We start from the raw sequence: 25,014 nt of genomic DNA, 5'->3' as shown, positions 1-25,014 counted from the left end.
AGTTGTATAACCGTTACGCTGTAGTTAACTCTAAACCCAAATGCCGATATCGTTTTCTAGCGTGGTCGTGGCTCTAACTAGATGCTGTGGCCGTAACTAACGTAGTGAAGTCAGCTCGACCCCGCCAAGCCCATGACAACATAACCCAATATCAAGCAAATCCTCGACTTGAGCCGCCATACACATCCCAAATCTACGATATCCCAACCATCCAATATATCAGACTGTAATTTTACGGGCTTTTCGAATTCTCCAGTGTGCCCATATCTCCTATACTGTTTCAATCATGGCACAGGATCCACGGGTCCTACTGCAGAAGGTGGGCTATGATATTGGTTCCCCGCTCTCCACCCCGTTTTAGACCCAACAAGCTGAAAATATGACAGGCAGATAAAGCGCTCCAAAGCGCTTCAGGTGGATTCAGTCTTTTTGGCGGACGAACAGAGAAATATGAAAATGCTGCAGACCTCTATTCACAAGCCGCCAATGCCTTCCGGGCACAGAAGATGAGTTGGTCTACCCTCATCCCCCCTCAGCTCGGGCATTGCCTGCTCAACTTCACCATTTTCCTTAGGAACCGTCGCAAACAAGAATTCATAGCTAACACGAGGGTAATATAGATAAGGAAGCGGGCATGGCGTTTGAGAAAGCAGCAGCTGTTTTCACCAACAACCTCAACGAACCAGACGACGCGGCCAACACCCTCACTGAGGCGTTTAAAGTATACCGAAAGGCGGATCCCGAAGATGCCGCCCGCGTGCTGCAGGTTGCTATTCAACATTACATTTCTAAGGGAAACTTCAGACGGGCTGCGACCCATCAACAGAACTTGGCTGAAATATACGAGGTGGAAATTGGCGATGAAGGACGGGCGTTGGAAGCCTACGAGAAGGCCGCGGAATGGTTTGAAGGAGATAACGCGGAAGCGTAAGCGTTCTTTCCGTATCCTCGTCAGCCTTGTTTCAAGGAACATAGGCTCTTAGGAAAGCGGTATATACTAATCGTGGATATATATATATTTTTCTTAACAGGCTGGCGAACAAGCATTATCTCAAAGTCGCAGATCTTGCCGCGCTCAAGGGGGATTACTACAAAGCCATCGAGCACTTCGAGCGTGTCGCCAAATCCTCTATTAACAATAACCTGATGAAATATTCCGTAAAGGACTATTTCTTGAAAGCTGGCATCTGCCACCTTGCGTCAAATGTAAGAAATCCCTAGCCAGCCAATTTTCTTTCCCCATTCCTCAAGCTTAAGCCAAGACAACTAAAACTATTCCACTTTATTGCGCAGGACCTCGTCGCCACCAACCGCGCTCTGCAAAACTACCGAGACCTAGATAACTCGTTTACAGCGACTCGCGAACACATGCTCCTTGTCGATCTGGCGCAAGCTGTTGAGCAGGGCGACGCGGAGTCCTTTGGCGACAAGCTATTCCAATACGATCAGTTAAGCAAGCTCGATAAGTGGAAGACGGCGATATTACTCCGTATCAAGAATAATATCGAAGAGCCTGGAGAAGATTTTTCATGAGATTTTACCTGTTTCGTTGCTGTTCGCCTTTTTCTTTCCCCTCCCTTGACTCAATTCCGCGATTTCTATCGTCCTTTCCATGTTTTTTTTTTTTTTTTTTTTTTTTTTTTTTTATCGTCAAACATTTCCATCCATCCTCTCTTACCCACGGAGCCGTTCCTGCGGCTTTAGGTTTCTCCCGTTCCTCCAATTCCTTTCGTATTTACATCTAAGCATAGGACTTCTGATCGTGTAGAAGGTTATCTTTCCCCTCGTTTTCCCTTTACCTTAATTTTGGAATCCCAAAGGGGTACAATAATAGCCAGGAGGTCTTAGGGTTTTATGAGGTAGTGTTGCGTGTTAGGTTAGGAATGACTTTCGTATGTATGGGTGAATACGCCCCTTGTTCTTGTGCGGATTATATCCTCGATGATATATGAAATATAAATATTAACTTAAAGGGACATTTTACATTTTCAGTCTCCTGTTTAATTCTCCCAAGTCAGATGTCATCATGAGTTACGACTTTGAAGTAGGGTGAAGGGAACAAATATATGACCTTAATTTGTCTAGATTTTGGTAAATATCCAGTTATCATTCTGTAGCGAGATCCTTGTCTCCTTACCAGGATGGCATATCATATCCAGGGGGTAGTGAGTTGGCTATCAGTAGAGGAGAAAAGGCACAGAAGAGCAATCCATGGTCAAATTTGATTCACTTAAATATTCTGATTGTCCAGCTCTCCCTATTGCTAAAACTCTCTTTCCTGTTCACAATTTCAGATTAGACATCTCCCCTCCAATTTAGTTTCATGCGACGCTTTTTCTTTTCTCCACATTCCTGAGCAAAAAACAATTTCAAAAGTAGCAAATACCTCCCATAGGAACCGTCTTCCCCATTCGTTCCAACAAGCTGTCCCCATCCTAAATTTAGGTAGCCCCCTATTCATTTTAATATGGTAACGGGAATACACCCTTCCATTTTCGAACCAAGTAAAAAGAAAAAAGAAAATCACTGTCACCACGCTCTGCTAGTTTGCTAGTTTAGTTTGACCCAAACTTACCTACTCCAAAGATACTGAAATTGACACACGGCCGTTCCCACTAGGCACCATGAATTCAGGATACTCCTTCGCCGCCAGCAACTTAACAACGGCCTTGGTAATCCCCTTAGTGGGCAGGGCATGTGTACCCCCGGAAATAGAGTTGGACGAAGAGGAAAGAGGCCTTCCCAGGCCCAACCCGGAACACCATTGCGCCTGTGCCTGTGTCTCTGACTGCGACTGTCCACGTCCGTCCAACCTCTCCTCTGCCTCAGGTTTCTTCTTCATCCACTGCGCGAAAATCGACAGCTGGATTTCCCTAATAACTGCCTGTTGGATAGATCGTTCCCCGAGACTCATGTCGTAGCTCTTCTTCGCAATATACGTGCAGATTGCCTTGCCATCGCCTTCAAGGTCAAGATGAATAGGGGGCAGAAATACGGATGCATTTGTAGCTGCAGGTTTTGCAGCGGAGGCATTGTCGCAAGGGGCGGTAGTAGTGGCTAGGCGAGAGCGTAAGTCGTGGATATATTTGTACGCCAGCACATCGGTTTCAGAACTGGAGTAGGGGAAGAATGGGATTATGGCATCGACGTGGCAAGTTAGGGAGGACTGTATAATTTCGTTTTCTTTAGTTAAGGCTATATATAGCTTTTCATTATTCGCTGACAAAGGGAGTTTAGTTGAATGTGTCTAAACATACACCATAGCTTTTTATGAGGTCCTTTTTCAGCGCTTTGTCTAGTTCGTTCCAGGGCGCTGAGTGTAATTCGCTCTTGGAGGTGTTTCTTAGATATCTTGCGTAAAAATCGAGTATTGTGCTCTCACCGTCGGTTACAGAGAGAATACAGATGGTTCTCGAGTTATCGGAGATGCTACTGTTAGTTTTATCCCGGTCGGTTTCTGGAGTGACTCGAAAAAAAAGAAGTTAGTTTGGCATAGCTCGATATCAACCTTAATAAGAGTAGAACTCGGTAGGCTTCGATTTTGTTGGTTTAGGGCAAAATGAGTTTTGAGTATCAACATAAACTCACCTTTCGGGGGACCATCTAGGAGCGTAACCAGATTCGAACGACCGATTTTGTCCAAGTCATCGATATACACCACTTCCAATCCGCCAGGCTGGTGAGCGGAGACTTCCTTAGAGGATATACGTTCGGTAACAGAGCATTTGTTCATCTTTTTCATGCGGGTAACAATTGCGCTAAGAGATATTACTTTGCCAACACTGGCAGCCAGCTGTGCCTGGCCATGGCCTGGAGGACCGACAAATGCGAGCAATAATGGCCCGTTACTGTTTGGAAGTAAAAGATGAGATTGGACATACTCGGTCACGCGTTTTATAGCGAGGCTCTGCCCGATCAAGAAATATGGGGCCTGGAGGAGAGATATTGTCCCTTGTATATCAGCATTCTGTCTTTCCTGCTTTGTTAGAGGGATTAGCTTGCTCGAGGTCAGAAGGTGATATTTCAGACCAAAGTCCATTCGTTTTAGAAGTGAGGCGCGGTGTAAACTACCGCACCAGAGAGTCAGGGGCGTTGAGTCGCCGCCAGCCAGTGACTCGTCATCATCGCCGAATGTCTTGCTGTTACCTCCGTCCCACAAATCTCGAGGAATAGAATGAGGATTCGCCCCAAGGCTCAGGAGCGTTTGGATAAGTGTAATTGACGTTGCTTCTTGCAAAATTGCAAATGCAAGAAGCGGAATATCAGAGTTATGCTCTGTTGCATTAGGATTAGCTCCATTTTCAACGAGTAGCTTTATAATATCGGGGTTGTTCCGTTTGACTGCTTCAAAGATGGCGGAAAACCCATCGATGCCTTTATTGAGTGCTTTATGCACACGTTCAGGAGGATTCGTATCGAGCATGCGCTTGATGCCAGTGTAGTCCATATTAGACTGAAGAGCCTTTATAACAGCCTCAGCCAAGGTAAGGCATTCAGATCCTTCAGCTGAAGTAGTTGATTTAATTTTGGAAGGCGAATTCTCCGTCGCAGCGTTTGAAATCTATTAAAATACTTAGCATATGTAAGATATAATTGCACCGAGATCGTATTATTCCCTAAGGGGTGTCAACTCATACCGCATCCTCTATAATGTCGTCATTACCCACCAACGAAATTAGGTCCATAGTATCCCTTTGGTTTGATCTGGGCTCTAATACCAGTAAGTGATTATCCCAAATCCCGAAAGGAGTAGCAATATGGAAGGGTAGGGCAATCGTATCCATACCAGACCTGGCAGTAGGCAGTGGTTTCTTCGCAACCTGGCCGGTATCGCGATGCGCATAAATGCAGGCATCCGCTGTATACTTGCATCTACCATCGTGCCAATAGTAGCAGGTTATTGCCTTCTTTGAGGCACGGCTAGGAACCATGATTTGCTTGAATGCGCGGCGCGACTGTAATTTGAGAGCCGGGAGCTAAGGTTGCTTGCAAACCTAATGAAGTACTCAGACGCAGTATAATAAAAGAGGAGAGAAGAAGAACAGAAGAAAGTACCGGGAGATATATTTGTGGAAGTAGGGAGTGAACCGATTCCATCCTTCACTCAATAGAAAGAATGTACTAGAATGCACTTAAAGGGGGCGATTGAATCAGTCCTCGATCAACTGGGAGAAATTAACTAATCTGAAAGTGCCAGGCAACAGGTAGATAATATTCCAATCTGCTAGTATTGGTTCCTGTGAATGGTGCCCACTGCTCGCATACTCCGCCAATGCAGCAGCTTACATCGAGTATCTCATAATGAGCGCTTTGAAAGAAAAGGGATCAAGTACTGAGAGCCAACGTCACGCATCCCAAGATAAATGAGATATAGACATATTTTCCGTCTCGTTCTCTCACCAACTGATACGAAACATAATGCATAAAACACATTCCGAGCATTCCACCACCGAAGCGGTGAAATTGGAGTAGTTGAAGCAGTCATCGGCGTTTTTAGCAAAACGGGCTATTTCCATATCGTTGCTGATATGCCTCTGCGATCTGATCCAAAACATGATACGAAATGGCGACATCAAATCCATTTCTGTTTAGCCTTCGAACAGCATCTCTTTCTAGCAGCCCCTTATTTCGATCTATCAGGGAGTTCAAAATGACCAAGACATCATCGGTATCGGTGACGGATTTCAGATGGTGGGGCTTGGTAGAGAGTCGCCGGAGCTTTGTCTCCAAGCCCCACTCCAGTGGTGCCGCCAGTATGCGTAAATTCTCACCAGACCAGAGAACAATGTTTTGCTTTTCTGCATCCTCAAAGATGGAGTTGCGAGCAGATTTTGAGACGAATAGAGCAACTGAGTCATTTATCCATTTTTTCCCGAAGCCCAAGTCTCTCCCCACTGTCACCATGGCAGTTCGCATCTTGCAAAGCAACTCCTTATCAGAAGCGTGTTCCGGATCAATAATCACATCGATGTCTTCCGTTGTCGAGCGATTTTGAAAATATGAAACCGCGAGATAGCCGCCCGCGGAGACCATCGTGATGGGAGAAAATGCGTATATCATTTCATCTTCCCCTAATGCCTTATCCAACGCTTCGAGCCCTATTGTGTTTCTGTCAGCAATGGTTTCAAAGTATCAGTTAATTTGACTTGGTTACCTTGACTCATTTTATCCTTATCCAGAACCACCCCTCTATCTTCCATGACTTCAAATTTTCGGATCCCCTCGTAAAAATTTTGCAACCTGAGGATAGGTAGACCCTTAATGCTTCGCCTTGTGATGGCGGAGAGGTGGTTACAATAGGAATGGTCCCGTGTTTACGGGACGGTGTTGGGGTTTGTTGATACTCTGATAGGCTTTGAAATGATCGGTAGTATTGCACTTTGTATATCTGAAAGAGCGAAAGCTGCCACACCATGTGTTTTCTATCGAAAAGCCTGAGATGCTCCAATACATACACATACAGGCACTGCATAGTTAGTCTAGACATAAATGCCTCTACCCCGCAGCGGAAGATCCTGGAGCAGTGGCTCCCAAGCCGGCGAGCAAACATGGGAAAGCAGGTGCATTGCCATTGCTTGTAACTGGTCAGGCTTCTGCACTCTGCAGTATTCAGCTGCTTTACAGGCCTACGATGATAGGCCGCTCTCACCGTCCCAATCAGACTTATGTAGCCTCACTTCGGCCGTGGCGTTGAGACCTTCCAGGCAATCCTAATGAATGTGGAATGTTGAGAGCGGCCTTGGTAGCCAAAGGGTCACATAGCATAGCTGATCAAGGCACAAGTACTTAGTAACCATGCCAAGCGCATTTGTTAGTATAATAATCATATATTAATCCGTAGTTATTGTGTAGTTGTAGGTAGTTTATAGCTAACTACCTCTAGAAGTTAACTACTCCGTATCTCAGCAGGCTTCATTCAGCCTCTCCTCTCTGTTCTTGCTACTGACTCTAAGACTATTTTGGTAAGGTCCAATTCTCAGAAGCCAATCCTTGGTCACAGAGAATGTTACCTAGCTTATTGTCTATTTGAGACTAGCCTCTTATAAAAGACTGGCTAAATTTAAGTTAACTAACTAACTACCTAATAATACCCGGTAACTAGTTTTAGCTGCTGGTCAAGTGCTTGTGCTGGAAGATGACGAAGCCTTGTCAAGTCACGGATTAACTACAGCGTATGTCTGCCATCATCTCCCCAAACCTTTGTTCCCCGTCTGAACCTATTCAAAATATCCATGGATATCCATCTCCATCTCCATCGCTAGTCTCCGTCGAATACCCGTGTTCAAAAGCAGAGTCACCAGCTATGACATCTCGCCACCAGCGTCCTCGTCGTAAATTAAGTTGGTGGAGACGGAAGTGGAGCGTGTGGAAATCGAAGGAGAGCCCCTTGGAGCTTCGAGGGAGTATTGTTCGTCTTCGCCATCGGAACAAGCGCCCATACCTTGCGCTGCTGCGTCTCTTCCTACCCGCATCGTTGACCTCATGGTCATATCCAATACCCGAGCCTCTCCCTCCACTGATCTTGGCTGAAAATCCATCCCTGTGCTGGACAAGGCGGTGTGAAGGCGACCTCAAAAATCTGCAAGCAATTCCACTCTGGTGCTCACATGATACCCCCCTGCGCTCCCTGTATCGCATGTATGAGGCCGCGATGGCTGGAGACAGTATGAACGTTGTGATCGGATACGAAGTTGAATACTTTTGGTACCGCAGTGAACGTTCCTGGAAGCTAGAGCGCATTCCTGACCCAAAGGACCCGGACCCCATCCGTTATGCGATTCTTGCCTGCCTTGTCGAGTCTATGCCTGAGGCTTTCAATTTCAAGCTCAGCAAGGGCTTGAGGCGAGACGGAAACAACGTCCCTCCTGGCCCTTGGGATGGTGTGAACGATCCGTATGCCCCTTACATTCCAGAGCACGGGCCAGAATGGACAAAACATGTTCCCCCCGTCGATAAAGATTATCTACGAGACGTTATGCCTGAGAGAATGCTCGATTCGAGGGGTATGCTGATTCTCCATGAAGAAGCGGACAGTGAGGTTTTTGCAAAGAGGAATATAGTCGCTTCGGAGGAGAGGTTTTGGAGAATATAGTTTCAACAGCTTGTTTTGTTTTGTGTTGGTTAAAGCGGAAAGGATCTCGGGACCATTGAGAGAGCAGATGCTACTATGATAAGATATACTCCGTATGTACCTAGGTAACTCCCTTGTGTGTTCAATTAATAATCGTTATTGTATGCGTCTCAAATTCTTGTTGCTCATTCAAATTCACGTTTCCATTGTAGGGCACACCGGGTATCAGAAACTAATATTCTAACTAACTACCTAAAAGATACATTGGATATCATTTCAAACCAAAGTTTGGCCAATAACTGCATATTCCTCGCGTGCTCGTCAAAGTCATAAATCCCCCAAAATAGCCAAGAAGACAAAAAAAAAAAAAAAGAAAGAAAAAAAAAAGAAAAAAAAATACCAGACGCAGAGGGGAGATATGGAATATAAGAAATCAAAATCATAACAAAATCCATATAAAGCAGAAAAGAAGGGGGAATATTTTTCAACGCCGTTTGTTGTCGTCCTAGGAAAAGCAATTGGAAATGGGGGAGAGGGTCAAACAAGAAATGATGAGCAGATCAGACAAACAAAAGAATCATGAACTGAACACAGGCTGCTCTGTTGGTCGAATAAAAAAAAAAGAATAAAAGAGGTTAAAACAAACTGTGGGGTAGGTGAGTATGGCGAGAGCATTTATAACCCCTTAAAACGCGCCCACCCAGCAGCCTTAATCTCACTACCGCCGGACTTCGAAAGCCGTCGTCCTTTCGGCTTCGCAGCAGTCTTTTCCTTTTCTTCAGCGACGGTGTTAACTCCACCGCCTCGCCCTTCTTCTGCCACTTTCCCGCTAACATCCCGTCTCCTCCCAACGCCCAATCCGGCAATATAACTACCATATCCAGGAGAGCCAGATCCAAAACCTGACCCCAAGTCAATGCCGGAATTGCTCACCACACGTCCCTTGCGGTCACTATCGTGGTGGGCAGGGCTGGCATCGCGACCATCATCGCTGTCATCGTCCGCTTGTAGAGACTCATAGGCAGATGGTTTACCGCCTCTTAACGTCCATCGCTTTATGCTTGGGGTGGAATTTTTCGCAGCACTATTTGGAGTTAAGCCTTGGGGGACGTGGGCGTCGTTCTTGCTGTCGAAAGGTGAGGAGAGTATTTCGTAAGTGGGTTCGACATCGCCATGATTTTGAGATTTGGCTGGGGTTGAGTAGCGTGGACTGTTGAGTGACGGGTTCGGTACGTCAGTCAATGCAATGCGACGGATACTGCCTGTCTTGCCATACGAGATGAGGTGTTGCTTCTCGAAAGGCTGCGGTGTTGGAGGGTTCATTTCCAGTGGGTTAATGGCTGCCACGGATGCTGTCTTATCATCTTGTACACCCTCATAGGTATTGTTGCCGCCCTGGTTATCACCCAGATCATGTTCATAGACATACAAATTCTCAGTATGTTCCTTGTCGTAAATATTTTCATCATCGTCGTAGTAGTTGCTGAGTGGGCTGTAATTATCCTTGCTACGATGCTTGATGACTGTGCCACTCCGATCAAATCCATATGAATCGTTTGTGTACTCCCAATCCTTCACACCTAGATCCTTCCCAAGCATATCGGGAGATCCGAGCCGATCAGGCAACGGAGAAACTCGGTCGGCGTGCAATGGAGGAGATGGAGATGACCGGTGAACAAACCAGTTTTCCTTGGATAGTGATGATACACCACTAGGATCACGGGAAACAGTTTCAGGAGACACCGGCCGCGAGTTCTCCGACTTAGGGGAGGTGTTTATGGTAACAGATTGAGGGCGAGATGAAGTACCGCCACGACCCCGCGCCATTGTCCGTGCGATACCGACTGGAGTATGATGAGATTGTTCATACTGGCGCGTCTGTTGGCTCGGGAGGTCTGAACGTGAATACCGGTGAGATTGCGCTGAATAGAATGATTGACTTGGACTATCGCCAATATCCTCGACGGAATCAGCGCGTGTGTGCATAAAAGGAACGCTACGCGTAGGAGTCATCAGAGGTTCTTTTGCCAGGGATCTGCGGTTAAAATTCGAAGAAGCGATCGTGGTGTCGCTCATGTGCTTCTCTGCGATCTCTGCGATGTTAGAATTTGTGCGCTTGTGACCGCGTGAAGTTAGGTTATCTTCCAATGGATTCATGTCTGGTGGGAGCTTGGAGATTTTGCGGAATATAACAGCCAGATAGAGGGATATAACCAAGGATGCAAGATGCACGCCCGCGGTAACGCAGCAAGCAAGAAATGTCGTATATATGATTTTATCCGCTGCCAATTTAGTTTCGAACAATGTACCCCAGCCATATGTCCCGCTAGTGTGTTCGACTCGAGCTATGATACCCGTGAAAACATAGAGCGGAATAAGTCCAGCATCCATAACAGACGCGAACAACATATAGCTCGCGGACGAAGCGGGAGTACGCGCAGCAGAAGACCGAGATAGATGGTAGATCGCGTATATAGTATGTAGAATTGCCACACCAGGCTATGCCATGCAGTCAGCAGATAGTAAAAATGACATTATTAGAGAAATCAAGCACATACTGCTACACGGATCATCCACACCGCTGCGCCAGCGATATTATTGATACATATCACGCAGAACAGCACTCCCAGCGCTCCGATCAAAGCACATACTCTCAAAACCAATTGAAAGATTCTCGTGTACTTCACCCTGCTTTTAGTCTTCGGGCTCATTGTTTTCTTATTAATTTTTCCATTCGGAATCATAACATACTGCGCAAAAGGTTAGCTGCACGGCGTTCCTGATTTACCTAGGGTTTGATCACCAAGGGAGGCCTTACAGAATCAGGATGCTTATTGAAATTCACCAAGGGCCCATTTCTTTCCATTCGAGGCTCGCGCGGAGTCCAGCTTGCCCGCGTCACAGCCTTTGGATCGAAGTTAACTGAAATACCAGAAAACCGGTTGCGGGACGGTGGGTCATACATGAACGGCGGCTCTACTCGTCCCATGGCCGCGACGGGAGACCGACAGCGCAAGAGTGTAAAATGAGTGAATACTTATATACGAATGAATGAATGCGCTGTTGTCAAGTTAAAGTCTGCTTGCAAAAAGGAATGGAGATATATAGATGTAACTGTGTCATGGGCCATGGGATGCCGCTGGCGCTGAGGGCTGATATGGTCGTGGTCGCTGTTGTGGTGTCGTTGTACGTACAGGACACAGTAGCCGATTGTTGGCGCGGCAACCGCCCCGATAAGGAGTAGTTACTGCATACAGTCATAGGGCTGACCTCATTCTGCGGCGGTTAAATTTATATGTTCTATGAAATGTCACTCGCGACGTTCACAATGAATGTATCTCGTGCTCGGAACATATGCGCTCGCTGCTTTTCCCACTCCAGCAGATTCTATGCTTCGCGAACGAGAATACACACTCCTTGGATCCTGCAGAGAAAGCAATTTAGCAGTAATGGGGTCCAAAGTCGTCGCCCGCTGCGGGTCGCAGTTGTTGGATCAGGGCCTGCTGGTTTCTATGCAGCGTACAGGTTAATATCCAAGGTTGAAGATGCATTTGTGGATATGTATGAGCAGCTCCCAGTCCCATTCGGTTTGGTCCGTTTTGGCGTTGCGCCGGACCATCCGGAGGTGAAGGTATGTGCGCAAACTCCCGTTTTTGCAGATTGCGAGGGAAGAGGGGTAAATACAATAGGAACTGCGCTAACTGGGCATATTGCTCTCTCGTATCCAATTGCTACAGAATTGCCAGGAGAAATTTACAGAAGTTGCGACATCCCCGCGATTTAATTTTATCGGCAACATTGATCTGGGGGTGGATCTTCCTTTGCGCTCTCTCAAGCCACACTACGATGCTATACTCTTTGCCTACGGGGCCTCGAAGGATAAAGAACTTAGAATTCCAGGCGAAAATACTATACGTGGTATATACTCGGCTAGAGCCTTTGTTGGCTGGTACAATGGGCTACCCGAATGCAGGGATCTGGCTCCAGATTTGAGTTCGGGGGAGGATGCGGTGGTTATTGGGCAGGGAAATGTAGCCATGGATGTTGCGAGAGTGCTTCTAACAGACGTTGATGTCTTGAGAAAGACGGATATGTCGGAATACGCGTTAGAAGAATTGGCAAAGAGCAAAATCAAGAGAGTCACAGTGGTCGGGCGACGGGGTCCTATGCAGGTAGGGATATTATTCATACCCCAGGCTTTTCAGTTTCATGACGATATGTATTATTAAAAGTATTGTTTCCCAGGCCGCATTCACAATTAAAGAAGTACGAGAAATCCTCCAGCTGCCTTCGGTCTTCTTTGAGCCTATTCCGGAGCACCTCTTCCCTCCAGAGTCAAGCATCAAATCCCTCCCAAGAGTCCAAAAGCGCATAACCCAACTCCTCGCAAAAGGATCTCTCACAAAACCACAAGAGGCTTCCAAATCCTGGTCCCTCGATTTCCTTCTCTCACCGCACTCCTTCCACGGCTCGCCATCGCATCCGGATGTTCTTTCATACATAAAATTCTCCCGAAACCAACTCGACCCCGCGGACCCGTTCTCCCCGACCGCAAGAGTGACCCCGCTGCTCCAAGAAGACGGCCACGTTGCTCACATCGATATCCCTACTAGCACATGTTTCCGTAGCATCGGATACCAATCCCTTCCACTTCCTGGATTCGAGGACTTGGATATCCAGTTCAACTATTCGCGCGGTATAATCCCCAATGACGGCCAGGGGCGCGTTATTACAACACCTCCCACGCCTGATAGCGGAACTGCCGAATTGTCTGGAGATTATGAGGCCAGGCAGGTGCCTGGTCTTTACTGTGCTGGGTGGGTAAAGAGGGGCCCTACTGGCGTCATCGCGTCGACGATGACGGACGCATTTGATACCGCTGATGCGATTGCAACTGATTGGGCATCGTATACTGCGAGTAGTCATGGGCATGCGTTCCTTAATTCATCCGAAGGTGGGAGTTCGGGGCTTGGCTGGGAAGGGGTGCTTCCTACAGCGCGGAAGCTGGGACTTCACCCGACGAATTGGGAAGATTGGGAACGGATCGACCGGGCGGAGATCGAAAGGGGGAAAGCTGCGGGGAAAGTGAGGGAGAAATTTGGGCGGGTAGAGGAAATGCTGGAGGTTTTGCGGTGAGATGCTGATGTATTCGTGTGATGGAAATACCGCATTTGCACTATCCAATGTGAGGAATGAGGATTCTATAACATATTTTCCTTAATTGTACAGTGCCTTCTCTGTATACTAAATAGAATGCTTTGATCTGATAGATAAACTTTGAAATACCCTTCTCTTGGTCCTTTTCCGACCAATCCTGTACAACGTGAATGTTTAAATATAAAACAGGTATTATATGAACGAATTATCAGAAAAAATAATATGTCAGGGCAAATATATGCAAAGAAGTATGTCCAAAAATATCAAAAATATCAACAATACAACAAAAATGTAGACCATATCAACCAGTAACGCAACCCCATCGAAGTGATGGGGATAACATATGTACTAGGATGGAACACCTTCGTATTCCCATCCCTGAATAACCCTTTTCCGCCGGGAATTCCTGCGATTGGAATTACACTTGACGAATATTGTCAACGCGGCAATGACCAACACAATGATGGCCGCAATTGTAGGTACAAGAACCGTCCGCCTTTGAACGGCATCTTCGTCCACTTCGTACGGACACTGAGCATCAGGACCACCGGGAATCCAACAAGTGGGCACATCGAGTGAATTAAGGTCTATCCAAACACTACGCTCGTCATGGGCATCAGACGACGGGTCGAGTACCACCTTGGGTAGAGAGCTGAGGTAGTGGTATAGATAGGTGTTCTCGAGGCTTGTACGGGGCACGGAAAAGGTTGAGTTCTCGGGGCAGTTAACCGCGACAGAACCATAGGAAACTCGCTCAGATGTCAGGGTCCATTGAAACGGCTCATTTCCAACGCGACATGCGCCATAAAGATCGTCGGAGCATTTTGTGGGGAACCAACGTCCCTTGAAAGAAACGTCGGCCCGAGCACATCGGAGATCAGATAAAAATACATCTGAAGGAGAGTAATCTGGATTCGGTTCGCCCTGTGCCCAGGCCCATGACGAAGCTTGCGAAGCGTTTTCATAAGGTCTGAAATCCTCGTTCGCGGTCACATTGGAGAGTGTCGCATTTACTATTGGTGAGATGCCACAGGCGATCAAGTCACCCCACAAAAAATGTAGAGGGTGTAAATCATATCGTTCATCGATGGTTGATTCGGGCCATGAAGCGCTCAGAGCGACGTTCGTTGATTGAGGGTCGAATAGGCACCCTGATTTGATTATAGTGCCACTACTCGCATCGCTACTATTAGATATGTCAATTTTTTGGGATGCTGCAAGCGAGGCCCTTGGGAAAATAAGATTGCGATCGCTGTTGAAATCATAGTTCGCCATCTGAGGATCGATAGTGCCCCAGCCAACCAGAAATCGTTTTAGATGCCACCTTTCCACATAGCTTTCGCATGGCCAGCCATCAGGAGTGCTATGGGTACCTTTCGAGTCTCTGCGCGTCGTGAAATATTCTGATATGGGATGGGCAAGCCTAGGAACAGAGTACCACGACCGGTTCAGGTTTGTTCTCTCTTCGTTAAGTTGCTTGGGAGTGTACATGTGCTGGCCTAAATGTTCATTAAAACGAGACCCAAGAAGATCCCGACCAGAAGGAAGTTTTTCAAGAGCATCTGCACTACTAGGCTCGTCAGAGGAGCCTAGAGACACGGCAGAATGTACATTAAGCAGAATATATAACATATGAGCATTGAGGGTATCGTCAGTGGCGGAAAAGTAATTTTTCAGCACACTGAGAAATACAGAGATATCAAGACTCTCAGAGCACGAGTACGATCCAGGATCAGTGAGAGCTGAGGCGGTTTGGGCAGGCGAGGGACCAGGACCAGACACAGGACGAGTCGGGACAGGGGAATTGGCTGCAACAGGACAAAAAGTCCACCGGCGGTGGTCCCCAGACCAATATAGATCGACATGGAAACGACGATAGTCAAGTGCCAAAAGGTTCGAAATGCATTTCACCATATCCTGCTCCCCATATCTACCATTGCGCAAACAAGCAGAGGTCACATAGACGCCTGGATGGGCAACATGATTGATGGGGATTTGCGACGAGACATCACGCTGGGACTGTGGTATATTTGTTAGTTGGGAAAGGGTTCTCATAAACACAACAAATCCCTGTACAAAGTGAATCTTACCAGCTGCACAACTGTCCATGGAGCGGCCAGAAGAGCGCTGTTGTCAGGCGTGTAATTGGCTGGTTTGGACATGTCGTGAACGAATGTTCTCAGGGCCTCAACTGGTATAGTGGCGAAGGATCCTGAGCATCCTGAAGGAATGAAAACGGGCTCCCAAATGGCCGTAAGTTGCCTGGTACACGCCGCATAAAGGCGGCCGTACGTTCTCTATCCTGAAAATCGAGGAATTGCCAGCATGATTTATTGCGCCGACGTTTGGCGTCAGTAGAAAATAGCCCGAACTAGCCGCACACTTCATTGCAATCTACACAGTGGAGTGGGTAAACCGATGACATAAGAAGCGTTTATTAGTTACCAGTTAGTTAGGTTTGAGAAACCCCTAGATCTAAGCGCGCTAGACGCTTCCGTATCACATGACTCAGTCTCTGATCTGGCCACTTTCAACTCCGACAGTTTGGATATAAATTTATTTACCCTGGAAGTGATCCTCCACAACAAATCAACTACTTCAACCACCACAACAAATGAAATAACCTTTCTAGCCTTTACTCCTTTCCGCTGCTTATCATATAATTATCTCCTACACAATGGCAGCTCCTGGTCAGCCAACCCCCCAGCAAATTGCTGCCATGCAACAGCACCTTGCAACCGAAGCTGCAAAGCGAGGAATGACCCCAGAGGAATTTAGCAATATGCAACGACAACAGCTTGCCGCAGACGCTGCGAAACAGGGTCTTACACCGGAGCAATACATAGCCCAGTTGAAAGCCAGGGCTATTCAACAACATCAACAGCAACAGCAACAACAGCAGCAAGCCAAACATGCGCATGAACACGGAGGACAACACCCGCAACACGTCCCTATGAATTCCAACGCACCACCTGACCCCCGCGCGATTGCAGTCGCCCAATTTCTCAAATCGCAGGATTTGAAACCGAGAACTTGCATTTTGGATGGGCGCAGAAGAGAGCTGTTCAAAGGTCTGCTATTATTTTCTGGACGTCAAATTAGGCTTATTACGGAAAGCTAATGTAAAATGTTAAAAAAACTTTCCAGTCAAGCGAGCTATACGAGCTATACAGTCGCCCGCATACACCAAAGCCCAAGCGAAACCCAAGTCTCTCCTTCCTCCCGTGACCGATTGGGCTTCCGCCGAAAACGCCTTCAAGCTCCTCCCACTCTCCCTCCTTGCCCTACGAGTATCTAAGATTGACCCCCATGCCGGACATAACCACGCGAAACCAAAGAGTCGCGTGAAGGGCCTTTGGACCGTAAAGGTCGAGCAGCACCAGGAGACAGATCCCATGATGCATTATGTATGGCTATACGAGGGCCCGCAGTGGAAGCAAAAGGCAATGGCTGCAGGTGTCTTGGTCGCAATCATGGCAGTTGTGATGTTCCCGCTGTGGCCTATTATGTTGAGACAGGGTGTTTGGTACCTGAGTGTCGGCGTCATGGGCTTGCTGGGCCTATTTTTCGCCATGTCGATATTCCGGCTCATCTTATTCTGCGTTACGTACTTTGCTGTTCCACCGGGCCTGTGGCTGTACCCCAATCTGTTTGAAGATGTGGGATTCTTTGATAGCTTCAGACCTGTCTGGGGTTGGCAAGAGGTACGTCTCTTTCTTTTTTGGTTATCAATCAGGTCATCCCCTCCCTTTTACCCAAGATATTTACTAACTTGAAAATTTGCCTAGACCAAGAAAAAGAAGAAGTCCAAAAAGACCGACACAGGCACAGGCACAGGGACTGCTTCATCCTCCGGCTCAAAACCGGTCAGCTCCGTAAAAGCTCCTCCCTCCGGCGGCAAAGGCGGTTCCTCGTCGGGAGTAGCATCGGGTTCATCCGCTGCGGCCGGCCAAGCCATAAAGCGAGATCTTACCCCTCGCGTAGAAGAGGCGGATGACGAATGATTTCTAATAAATTTTTGCTTTTCTTTACTTCATATCTCATACCTCGTGTGCCCCCATTTTCTAATTGCAGCTTTCCTCCGTTATTCATGGCTTTCCGGCTACGCTTGTTTTACTATTCCTTGATTTCTTCTTATTTATCTTTCCTAGTTTTCTCCCCTTGGGCCGCTCCTGATCGCACCATCAACTCATATCTTTTTACTGAAATAAAAGGGCATTTTGAAAATAAAAATTAAATCTTTATGGAGTTCCATTTCCAGCAAATAATCGGAGTTCTTTTCTACTTTTGAATTGTAACGTAAACGATGCCAAGCCATGCTGGGCACAAACAGGTCCACTTTGTCCTAAGCACGCCGTTCGTAAATAAATAATAATAATATAAGGCTGCGCAACATGGTCGTCTCCATCCCGGCCCTACGTATATGACGATCTACACTCCATGTTAAACACAGATTATCTCAACTAAACCCTCTGCTCTCCTTGAGTAGGTGATAAAGATTTCTCGGAAAGCAGATAACCAGATCCCTCGCATAGATCATTTGGCCTAAACTAGGTAAACTGCACTTGTGTTGTACGTGTACATACATGTACATGTACAACTAGCACAGGTGGGCGGGAAAACCAGATGGCGGACAGAGGTCAAAGGGAAGAGAGAGGATATAAAATGTATTATCAATGAGTATATTGTGCTGACTTGGCGACTTTATATATAGATATATCGTAGTGAAAAGATAACGCAGAGAAGAGGGGGCGAAAACAAATGGCATGCGTCAGAGTGAAGTTCGTAAAAAGTTAGACAGAGTGGATATATGTGGAAATATATATATATATAACAAGGCAAAAAAAAGTAAAAAAGTAAAAAACATAAAAAACATAAACGTGTAATGGTGTAATCGGGGTTATTCTTGTACTGTACATGTACATGTACATGTACATGCATGGCGAAACAGAGAAGAGAAAAGAAGATCTCACTTTAGTATATACCCATCCAATAATATCCGATAGACAATAATACCCAATGACATGAAGCGGAGAAGGGGGTAGTGGAATAGATAAGTGGAACATGGAGTCATGAATTAGGGAACGAAAAAAAAGAGGGCGCTGGGGGATTCCAACGTCAAAAAAAAAAAAAAAAAAAAAAAAGAAATGTAAGAATAGTATGACCAGGGTGTGTGTCCATCGCCATCTAGTTAAAAGGCATTCACCATACTATACTCCTTAGCCGTCATTCCACTCAACCGCGGCGAATTCTCAACGTCCCTCAGATCAACCGGCGTAATCACCGTATGCGTACTTCTTGGCCCATCCGGCCCGTTCCTGGACCGCAGTCTACCGGATTCATCATGCGTTGGCCCCAAGGCTAGTTGCTGTTGATGGCCATGCCATGCAGGTCTGAACTGAGAGGCAACTCTGGGGGGTACCTTTGGCAGCGGGAAATCCGGCGGAGGTGCAACGGGCGCGCCAAGAGATAAGTGCGATGTGCTCTTTTGCAGAGAACCCCGGTCGGGATCTGGCAGGTGGTGATTATTGTTAGGCGGGGAAGTATCTCTTATTATCTCCGGGTGAGGTAGGCTGGTTCGGTTTCGTCGATAAGAAGTTCGGCCATCTGGGGATGGGAAGCCCGTGCGGGTGGTGGTGGCGTGTAGTGGGTGCGTTGCCTCTGCACGGCGGCGAGCTTCAGATCCAATTTGCATGCTCATTGGTCGGCGTAATTGTCGTGCTTCTTCGTGGCCTTTTTTAGGTGCGTCGTCAACTTGCTTGTACGTTCGGTGGGGATTGCGATGTGATAGCGTATCGCTTTTACATCCCTCTTCACTGCTCTCATTTGTTACGGGTGAGAGTTGTGGGCGATAGTCCGATGATACACTGTAAGCGGCACGAGTCGACTCGAAAGATGAATACCGCCTTGTTTTTCTCTCTCTTGGTTTTGGCAACGCAGAGGCGCGCGAAGGGGTTTCTGGGTCGAAAATAAAAGGAACCGACAGCTGGGTATGATCTGGTCCTTTAAACGCCTTCTTCGATTCTGGTTGGCCATTTGGTAATTGAGGAGGTGCCGCAGAGTCATCCAGGCCAGAAAGGCGATTCCAGGTGTTTGGAATGATTATGCGCGGCGAGGGAGGTGATGTTTGGTAGAATTTCCGCGACGATGGAGGGGGGCCAGAATGCGTTGATGTGAATCTTTTGCTGAGCACTGGCACGCTGAAGTTGGGAGGAGAGGTACTTCTGGAGATCAGTGGGCCAACAGTTGATGTTGGACGCGATCCACCTGGTGTGTCCGTACCACTTCCTTCTGACTGCTTTGAGGAATAAGCATGGATTGACATGTGCGTGCTGCTGGAGTCCGCGACTGTACTCCTAACGCTCGATGGGGATTCGGCACAGGGAGTCATAGACGCAACGCCTTTTTGTCTGGCCGGAGATAAACCAGGAGAGGAGCCCCTGGAGCTTGGTATAGTCCTCGTCCCGATTGAAACATATGATAATCTTGACCCCTCTCGTAATCGATCGAGATCTGTAACCGTACCAGTAGTCGAAAGTGAAGGAGCTTCGACTGATTGTGGGCGAATTGACCGTCTGTTTGTAGATCTCAGTGACGCCTCATCAGCAGGTCTGTTCCCTTTTGGCTTCTGCTCTTCCTTGCCATTCGGTGATGAAACCACTGGAGAGGGTTCCGTACATCCCGGATTTGCCAAGTTCATAGGGACGGATTGCGTTTTGTCAGGTATTATAGATTGTCGAATGAACCGCTTTTGGGATTGTTCAGAATCCTGAGACGTTTCCTTCAGTGGTGTTTCGGGTGTGTATTCTTTCCCCCCTAGAGCTTCGATTTCCCGCCTCACAGCTGTAAGCCAAGATGTCATTTCGGCGGGGTCATTGCAAACCAAGAGTAAAGTCTTCGTCTGTCTTCGGGAATCTGCAAATCCAAACCGGGAGAGGAAGGTCTTTTTGGTATCCAAGGCCACTGTTCCATCCTCTTCAAGTGTTTGAGATATTTGTAGCACCCAATGCCTGCCGGGAATAGCGTCACTCGCAAACGCCACCGAGTTTTGACCCAGTTCCATCATTTTCTCAGGTAGGCGATCGAAGCTTCCGTCGCCGGAGTATTGTAAAAGATAGCCGCTCGTGACCAGAATGAAAATTTTCTGCGTCCATTCGGGCTTGTTGGAGCCTGAAGCCTTGCGCGAATGTTTCTTGTCCTTTTCATCTTTTCGCCTCTTGGCCGCCCTGGAGGAAGCCCTGTCGTCATCAGCGTCAACATCTGAAAAGTCGTCCTTCTCACTACTGTTTCTTCGATGACCCTTCATCCGTAAAAGGGATACTGTGGAAAGTGTTGGGGCAGGAAGTGTGCCTTGTTTGATTGCCTGCGGGTACGCTTGGAAGAGAGGTGGCGGGTCCCAAACCGTGATTGCTCTTTGAAGTTTTTGCCCTTTCTCCTTTGAAGACTTGGAAGTCTTTGAAGGATTGCTAGATCCTGTTTTCCCCGTTAAAGGAGAAGATGTTGCGACTGAGGATTTAGGTGTCATAGGAGTTGTCGAAGGGCTATTGGGTGACGATATGGTATCCGGTATGATGCTCGCGGCTGTCACCTTCTGTGACTCTGAGATGGCAGGGAGGGTATGTTCATGATTGGAACGGCGATTCGTTTTATTGCGCGAAAACAAATTTTTCAAAGATGATTTTGAACTTTGCGGTTTGAGAGGAGCTCGCTCTGGGGCGGGTTCTTGCGCAGGTTCATCATTCGGGCGAGGGGGCCGCTGCTGGCGAGTGTTAGGGTTATTGATATTCGTCTGAATTGGACGGATTTTCAGACCCCTTCTTGAACCAAGCACGGAGTGGCCACTGGGAGAATCCATTTCTCTATGGCTACCCCAGCTGTCAGGGGCTGTATGCGAGGTTTAATTACGAGTTAACCCCAAGACACCAACCATCTCGTTGTGCAAACTGGTAGCTAAATTAACTGTGCCGTGGAGACAGAAGATCACTCTCCTTGTCCTTAAACACGGTAGCCCAGGGTAAGGAGAAAGATCGCGGTGGGTAGTGTCGAGGTAGAAACGATCTGTGCTTTGAACTTTGTTGCGTTCTCCAGTTGCTTGCGCTCGAATACCAACAATCGCGTCCATCAAGAGGTCAAATAGACTCATTCAAAAATCTTATCGTCAAGCCAATGCTTCTCTTAACCAACATTCCATTCGCGGTGGTGTAGGAATCAGCGGAAACGGGTCAGCACGGCGCGCAAATAACGAAAGGGGGGTTCAGCTTGGTTCAACGAGCTGCGAGGCAAGGGAGGGGAGGGCTGATTTGAAAAGGAAGTTCTTCACGGCGGAATCGACAGGACTGTATTTTGTGAATAGTACACAGTAATAGCGAATGCATTAGGCATTAAGATCCCTGGCACTGTTCAATTGACCTTAGTAAATCGAGCTACCTGGGTGAATTTAGCCGTTAGTTGGAGGACGACAGGAAACGAGTCCGAGCTCATGGCTCCATAATGTAGTGCGGGTCGGATCGAGGTTCCCAGGGCATTCAGGCTGCGACGAGCTATGAGAGTATATTTAAGGACGAGGGATAACTTATAAGGCGCAGATTCAGCTGGCTGGACCCAAGAACAAGAGGATAGAGGAAGAAGAAGCAGCAGCAATTGATGAGAGGGAGGATTACATTAATTATTATTTACTGGGGGGCGTTGGCTGATGAAGTTTCGGATGGACAGGAATGGGGCGGTACTGTAACTTACCGCTAACCCGCCAAAGACCAGCCCTGTCTTACCCATTTATTACCCCTTTACCCTCCGAAAATCTGTAATAATAATACACTGGACGACGACGACGCTGGAGAGGGCTGTTATTATTATTACACCGTACGATCTTCTGGTGTGACTCGTGGTATTCAATACCGGCGCATTTGAGTCCATCCACCCAAACCAACCAGGCATTTGGACGAGATTGCAGTTCCAGCGCTGACAGACAGGAGTTTGTAGGACAAAGGCAGAGTTCCTGCATAAGCTGCCGATGATCCAACCTCGACTGGCGTGCAGCCTTGCAGATAATACACATCAACATGCAGAACGTTCACATGAGACCAGCGGGACGATGGATACATCATTACTTTACAGTAACTACATTCTTCTATACTCCGTACAGCAACTAGCACGCACGGCCAACTATGCATATCTCCGCAGACTCCCAGACAATAGTGGTTAAAGTTATACTCCGTACGGACCATATACCATACCTATGGGATCCGGATCCCAATACAGCAGCAGCCCTTGTTTTTAGAACAAGAAAGCTTTGACAACCTCTGAACTATTGAATTGAGTCTTGTGGGGCGCAGTAGCGTAGGGGAGCCCCGGGAACTTTCCGGGCGGACGAAGCCCAATCTGGCGAGGCTACCGGGGCCCGGAGTCCCCCCAAGCTGACGCCAGCCCCCCGGGAAGTGCACCGCCAACCCAGCAAGGTCTAGGCTTGAGGTGCCCTAAAAGTGAGCCGGGCCTGGTGCCCTGCTGCTAATTATCACAATTTATCAGTGACTCGATCCCGGAAGTGTTTAGGGCGGTGATCACCGCCACGATGGCCGCCAAGCTCAAGCTTGCAACCAACGGCGGCTTCATGCTACGCAAGAGTGCACCTGCAGCAAAAGTCGTTGCTGCAAACTATTGAAAAATGCTAACTGTAGAAAAGGACTTATGAATCCTGGTATTTTGATGCCCTCCACGAACGGTGTTGGGGAGCGATATCAAGCCAAAAAATTTTCAGCCACATGTATGGAAGGTCGCCCTCCGTTATATTGAATGACAGACACATTTTTCCCCTTTCTAACCAGGTCTACTCCGCACTCTAGCCCCTCCATTCGTTTCGGCCTCAAAATGAGAGGGGTCAAACAAAACTCCTCCCTCCCCCTGTCCTCAGCATTTGGCAACGAAGGAATCCTGCTCCGTGACTCGACCCTCAGCTTCACATATAACATCCGTGAAGTGTCTCAACTCCGTTTCAAACGTGGGACGAGTACAGAGTATACGCTGTAATAATCCGCAGAATTCGACAACCCTGAACTCGATGGTTAGCGCCTTTGTTGCTATTGCGCTTTTTTTTTTTTGCCCTGAGGGTAACTAGCTGGAGCCCTGCCATCTAGCGCATCCAAACACCTCGAGATTCAATTTGTAAGAAGAGGATTCAGATTAAAGATTCAAAAGATCTCAACGTTCAGCAAGATTTATGCCCTGTAAGTACACATCCAATGCAAAAATTCAGAAGAAAAAAGTTAAACAAGTCCAATGAAGCAGAATATTAACTAATAAAACGAGTGCGGCCGTGTGGTGATTTGGCAGATGGCACAATGTCCAGTAAGAAACAGAAGATAGGCTTCTCTCGCCATTCGAAACATTCCCTTTTTTATCAGGAAATAGCCTCAATCCAGATATCCCTAGCGAAGAAGCGGAACTGTGCCTTGTAAGAGCTGAGAAAGCTCAGGCAACAACATTGCGCTTCTTGAAGCGCTTATGGAAGTCCAGGCCTCTAGTGCTATTGATGCCCACGCTCCGCGCGAGAGGGACTGTTTTCGCCGCTCCACCATTGACATGGCCGATATCGTATCCCTTGAAAGCCGTGCATCCCATCCCTGAATAATGTCCTGGAACCACTTGATGCTCAGATCGCTATCCAAGATTTGATTACCCTCGGAAAATGACATGATGCTATAAGATCCCCTTTCGGGAGTCTTAAACTCGAACATTTCATGCACTGTATCCTCCGTCTTCTAGAAATTTCTGCCCTGTATTTGTTGCAGAACTTGGTTGTGACCCTTGATTTCGGTTTTGGTACTTTGGTACTCTTTACTTGCTATTGAGTTCATGGTTAACGACGACATTTTAATGCTTTGTGGTTCGCAACACGGTGCTTACTCTGGCCCAGTGAGGGCGCTTTGAGTGCCAACGGCAGCCGCTGCGACGAGGAAAGTGGAATTCCGTACTTGCGTCTTGTAGTTAGATCTCAAACTGCCTAGGTGTCCGACAAGCAAATAGTGGCCGTACCTTTCAAGGAGCTGCTAAATTACGCAAAAGTTTGTGCCTAGGTGAGAGGAAAACTCCTACTCAACAACAAACAAACACCCAATGTTGAAGAAGCGATTACTTTTTAAACTGGTCCCCATGAAGGAAGTGGAAAAGGAATAGCTAGGGCTAAGAAGAATTCTTTGTTATTCATGTACCACATGTTTGTGTGTACATGTACATACGGACCTGGGGTTACTTCCGAAGCTTCTGCCCTTGTTCTGTTAGTACTAACTCTAAGATTGTTTGCTGTCCCGCCTCTTGTCTTTTTGTTGCTACTTACACCACTATGTACCTCCCCCGTCGCTCAGGGCTCTGCTGTAGCGTACTCTGGAAGAGGGCACAATTGAATGGCTTAAACGGAAGAATCATTGGAAGAAACAAGTGATATATAGAGAAAGCTGAAATTCCCAACATGTCCCTGCCTATGTTGCTCGATCTCTCATTTCTTTCTATGATATAAATATTCCACAACAAGCGGAGCTCTAGAATGGTTGGAAGGTCTGATTCACATTTCATTTCTTTGCTTTGCGAAACCTTACCCCTTATCATTTACACTCCATTTATGTCTGCAAATCACTTTGTTCAAACATGGATATTTTTTAAAGCTTATAGAGATCCAGCTACTTGCGGTGTTGTCGCATCAGGCAATCTGGCCGATGAAACCGACAGCAGCGAGAAGGACAGTGGATATCTGACACCGTGAAGAAGGCGAAGACCATCAGCATTTAGGTGTTGTT

The 25,014-nt window shown here is 47.2% G+C and overlaps 11 protein-coding genes across 12 annotated transcripts; 5 read left to right on the top strand and 6 right to left on the bottom strand.

Moving 5' to 3' along the window:
- Positions 1 to 128: 128 nt before the first annotated feature.
- Positions 129 to 3,554, top strand: BDCG_02698 (vesicular-fusion protein sec17). Its single transcript, XM_045418249.1, has 7 exons — positions 129 to 319; positions 387 to 510; positions 621 to 927; positions 1,032 to 1,206; positions 1,294 to 2,470; positions 2,620 to 2,802; positions 2,896 to 3,554. The coding sequence occupies exons 1-5, from the start codon at positions 287 to 289 to the stop codon at positions 1,531 to 1,533; spliced, it is 879 nt and encodes a 292-aa protein (XP_045274873.1). The 5' UTR covers positions 129 to 286; the 3' UTR covers positions 1,534 to 2,470; positions 2,620 to 2,802; positions 2,896 to 3,554.
- On the bottom strand, positions 1,624 to 4,815 carry BDCG_02697 (uncharacterized protein). The gene is made up of 5 exons (XM_045418248.1): positions 4,638 to 4,815; positions 3,589 to 4,561; positions 3,258 to 3,457; positions 2,072 to 3,166; positions 1,624 to 1,996 (listed from the first exon to the last, which is right to left on the bottom strand). The coding sequence occupies exons 1-4, from the start codon at positions 4,782 to 4,784 to the stop codon at positions 2,576 to 2,578; spliced, it is 1,911 nt and encodes a 636-aa protein (XP_045274872.1). The 5' UTR covers positions 4,785 to 4,815; the 3' UTR covers positions 1,624 to 1,996; positions 2,072 to 2,575.
- Positions 4,816 to 4,825: 10 nt separating this feature from the next.
- On the bottom strand, positions 4,826 to 6,922 carry BDCG_02696 (uncharacterized protein). The gene is made up of 3 exons (XM_045418247.1): positions 6,155 to 6,922; positions 5,056 to 6,098; positions 4,826 to 4,994 (listed from the first exon to the last, which is right to left on the bottom strand). Exons 1-2 carry the CDS (start codon positions 6,198 to 6,200, stop codon positions 5,494 to 5,496), a joined length of 651 nt encoding a protein of 216 aa, XP_045274871.1. The 5' UTR covers positions 6,201 to 6,922; the 3' UTR covers positions 4,826 to 4,994; positions 5,056 to 5,493.
- Positions 6,923 to 7,054: 132 nt separating this feature from the next.
- Positions 7,055 to 10,372, top strand: BDCG_02695. 2 transcript variants are annotated; one of them, XM_045418246.1, is made up of 2 exons: positions 7,055 to 8,184; positions 8,284 to 10,372. In XM_045418246.1, the coding sequence occupies exon 1, from the start codon at positions 7,175 to 7,177 to the stop codon at positions 8,090 to 8,092; it is 918 nt and encodes a 305-aa protein (XP_045280134.1). In that variant the 5' UTR covers positions 7,055 to 7,174; the 3' UTR covers positions 8,093 to 8,184; positions 8,284 to 10,372. The 2 variants fall into 2 exon arrangements, with proteins under 2 accessions (XP_045280134.1, XP_045280133.1); XM_045418245.1 differs by having other exon boundaries at positions 7,055 to 10,372.
- Positions 8,209 to 11,330, bottom strand: BDCG_02694 (uncharacterized protein). The gene is made up of 3 exons (XM_045418244.1): positions 10,890 to 11,330; positions 10,630 to 10,821; positions 8,209 to 10,570 (listed from the first exon to the last, which is right to left on the bottom strand). Exons 1-3 carry the CDS (start codon positions 11,058 to 11,060, stop codon positions 8,747 to 8,749), a joined length of 2,187 nt encoding a protein of 728 aa, XP_045274870.1. The 5' UTR covers positions 11,061 to 11,330; the 3' UTR covers positions 8,209 to 8,746.
- BDCG_02693 (ferredoxin-NADP+ reductase) lies at positions 10,383 to 13,534 on the top strand. Its single transcript, XM_045418243.1, has 4 exons — positions 10,383 to 10,547; positions 10,613 to 11,702; positions 11,809 to 12,243; positions 12,317 to 13,534. Exons 2-4 carry the CDS (start codon positions 11,367 to 11,369, stop codon positions 13,205 to 13,207), a joined length of 1,662 nt encoding a protein of 553 aa, XP_045274869.1. The 5' UTR covers positions 10,383 to 10,547; positions 10,613 to 11,366; the 3' UTR covers positions 13,208 to 13,534.
- BDCG_02692 (lectin C-type domain-containing protein) lies at positions 12,245 to 15,663 on the bottom strand. The gene is made up of 2 exons (XM_045418242.1): positions 15,319 to 15,663; positions 12,245 to 15,247 (listed from the first exon to the last, which is right to left on the bottom strand). The coding sequence occupies exons 1-2, from the start codon at positions 15,388 to 15,390 to the stop codon at positions 13,577 to 13,579; spliced, it is 1,743 nt and encodes a 580-aa protein (XP_045274868.1). The 5' UTR covers positions 15,391 to 15,663; the 3' UTR covers positions 12,245 to 13,576.
- Positions 15,664 to 15,717: 54 nt separating this feature from the next.
- On the top strand, positions 15,718 to 17,559 carry BDCG_02691 (translocation protein Sec62). Its single transcript, XM_045418241.1, has 3 exons — positions 15,718 to 16,299; positions 16,376 to 16,932; positions 17,017 to 17,559. Exons 1-3 carry the CDS (start codon positions 15,906 to 15,908, stop codon positions 17,230 to 17,232), a joined length of 1,167 nt encoding a protein of 388 aa, XP_045274867.1. The 5' UTR covers positions 15,718 to 15,905; the 3' UTR covers positions 17,233 to 17,559.
- BDCG_02690 (peptidase family M20/M25/M40 protein) lies at positions 17,293 to 21,912 on the bottom strand. The gene has a single exon (XM_045418240.1). It carries the CDS (start codon positions 21,081 to 21,083, stop codon positions 18,420 to 18,422), a length of 2,664 nt encoding a protein of 887 aa, XP_045274866.1. The 5' UTR covers positions 21,084 to 21,912; the 3' UTR covers positions 17,293 to 18,419.
- An 884-nt stretch (positions 21,913 to 22,796) lies between these two features.
- Positions 22,797 to 23,251, top strand: BDCG_02689 (uncharacterized protein; the record flags this gene model as incomplete). The annotated part of the gene is made up of 3 exons (XM_045418239.1): positions 22,797 to 22,868; positions 22,903 to 22,988; positions 23,050 to 23,251. 3 exons carry the CDS (start codon positions 22,797 to 22,799, stop codon positions 23,249 to 23,251), a joined length of 360 nt encoding a protein of 119 aa, XP_045274865.1.
- BDCG_02688 (uncharacterized protein) lies at positions 22,807 to 24,456 on the bottom strand. The gene is made up of 4 exons (XM_045418238.1): positions 24,257 to 24,456; positions 24,128 to 24,194; positions 23,337 to 24,065; positions 22,807 to 23,273 (listed from the first exon to the last, which is right to left on the bottom strand). Exon 3 carries the CDS (start codon positions 23,956 to 23,958, stop codon positions 23,650 to 23,652), a length of 309 nt encoding a protein of 102 aa, XP_045274864.1. The 5' UTR covers positions 23,959 to 24,065; positions 24,128 to 24,194; positions 24,257 to 24,456; the 3' UTR covers positions 22,807 to 23,273; positions 23,337 to 23,649.
- Positions 24,457 to 25,014: the final 558 nt, after the last annotated feature.

This window comes from Blastomyces dermatitidis (assembly GCF_000003525.1).
Source record: "Blastomyces dermatitidis ER-3 genomic scaffold supercont1.3, whole genome shotgun sequence".
Taxonomy (NCBI): Eukaryota; Fungi; Ascomycota; class Eurotiomycetes; order Onygenales; family Ajellomycetaceae; genus Blastomyces; species Blastomyces dermatitidis.
Note: the sequence above shows the minus strand (reverse complement) of the source record. Positions and strands in the feature narration are given on the sequence as shown.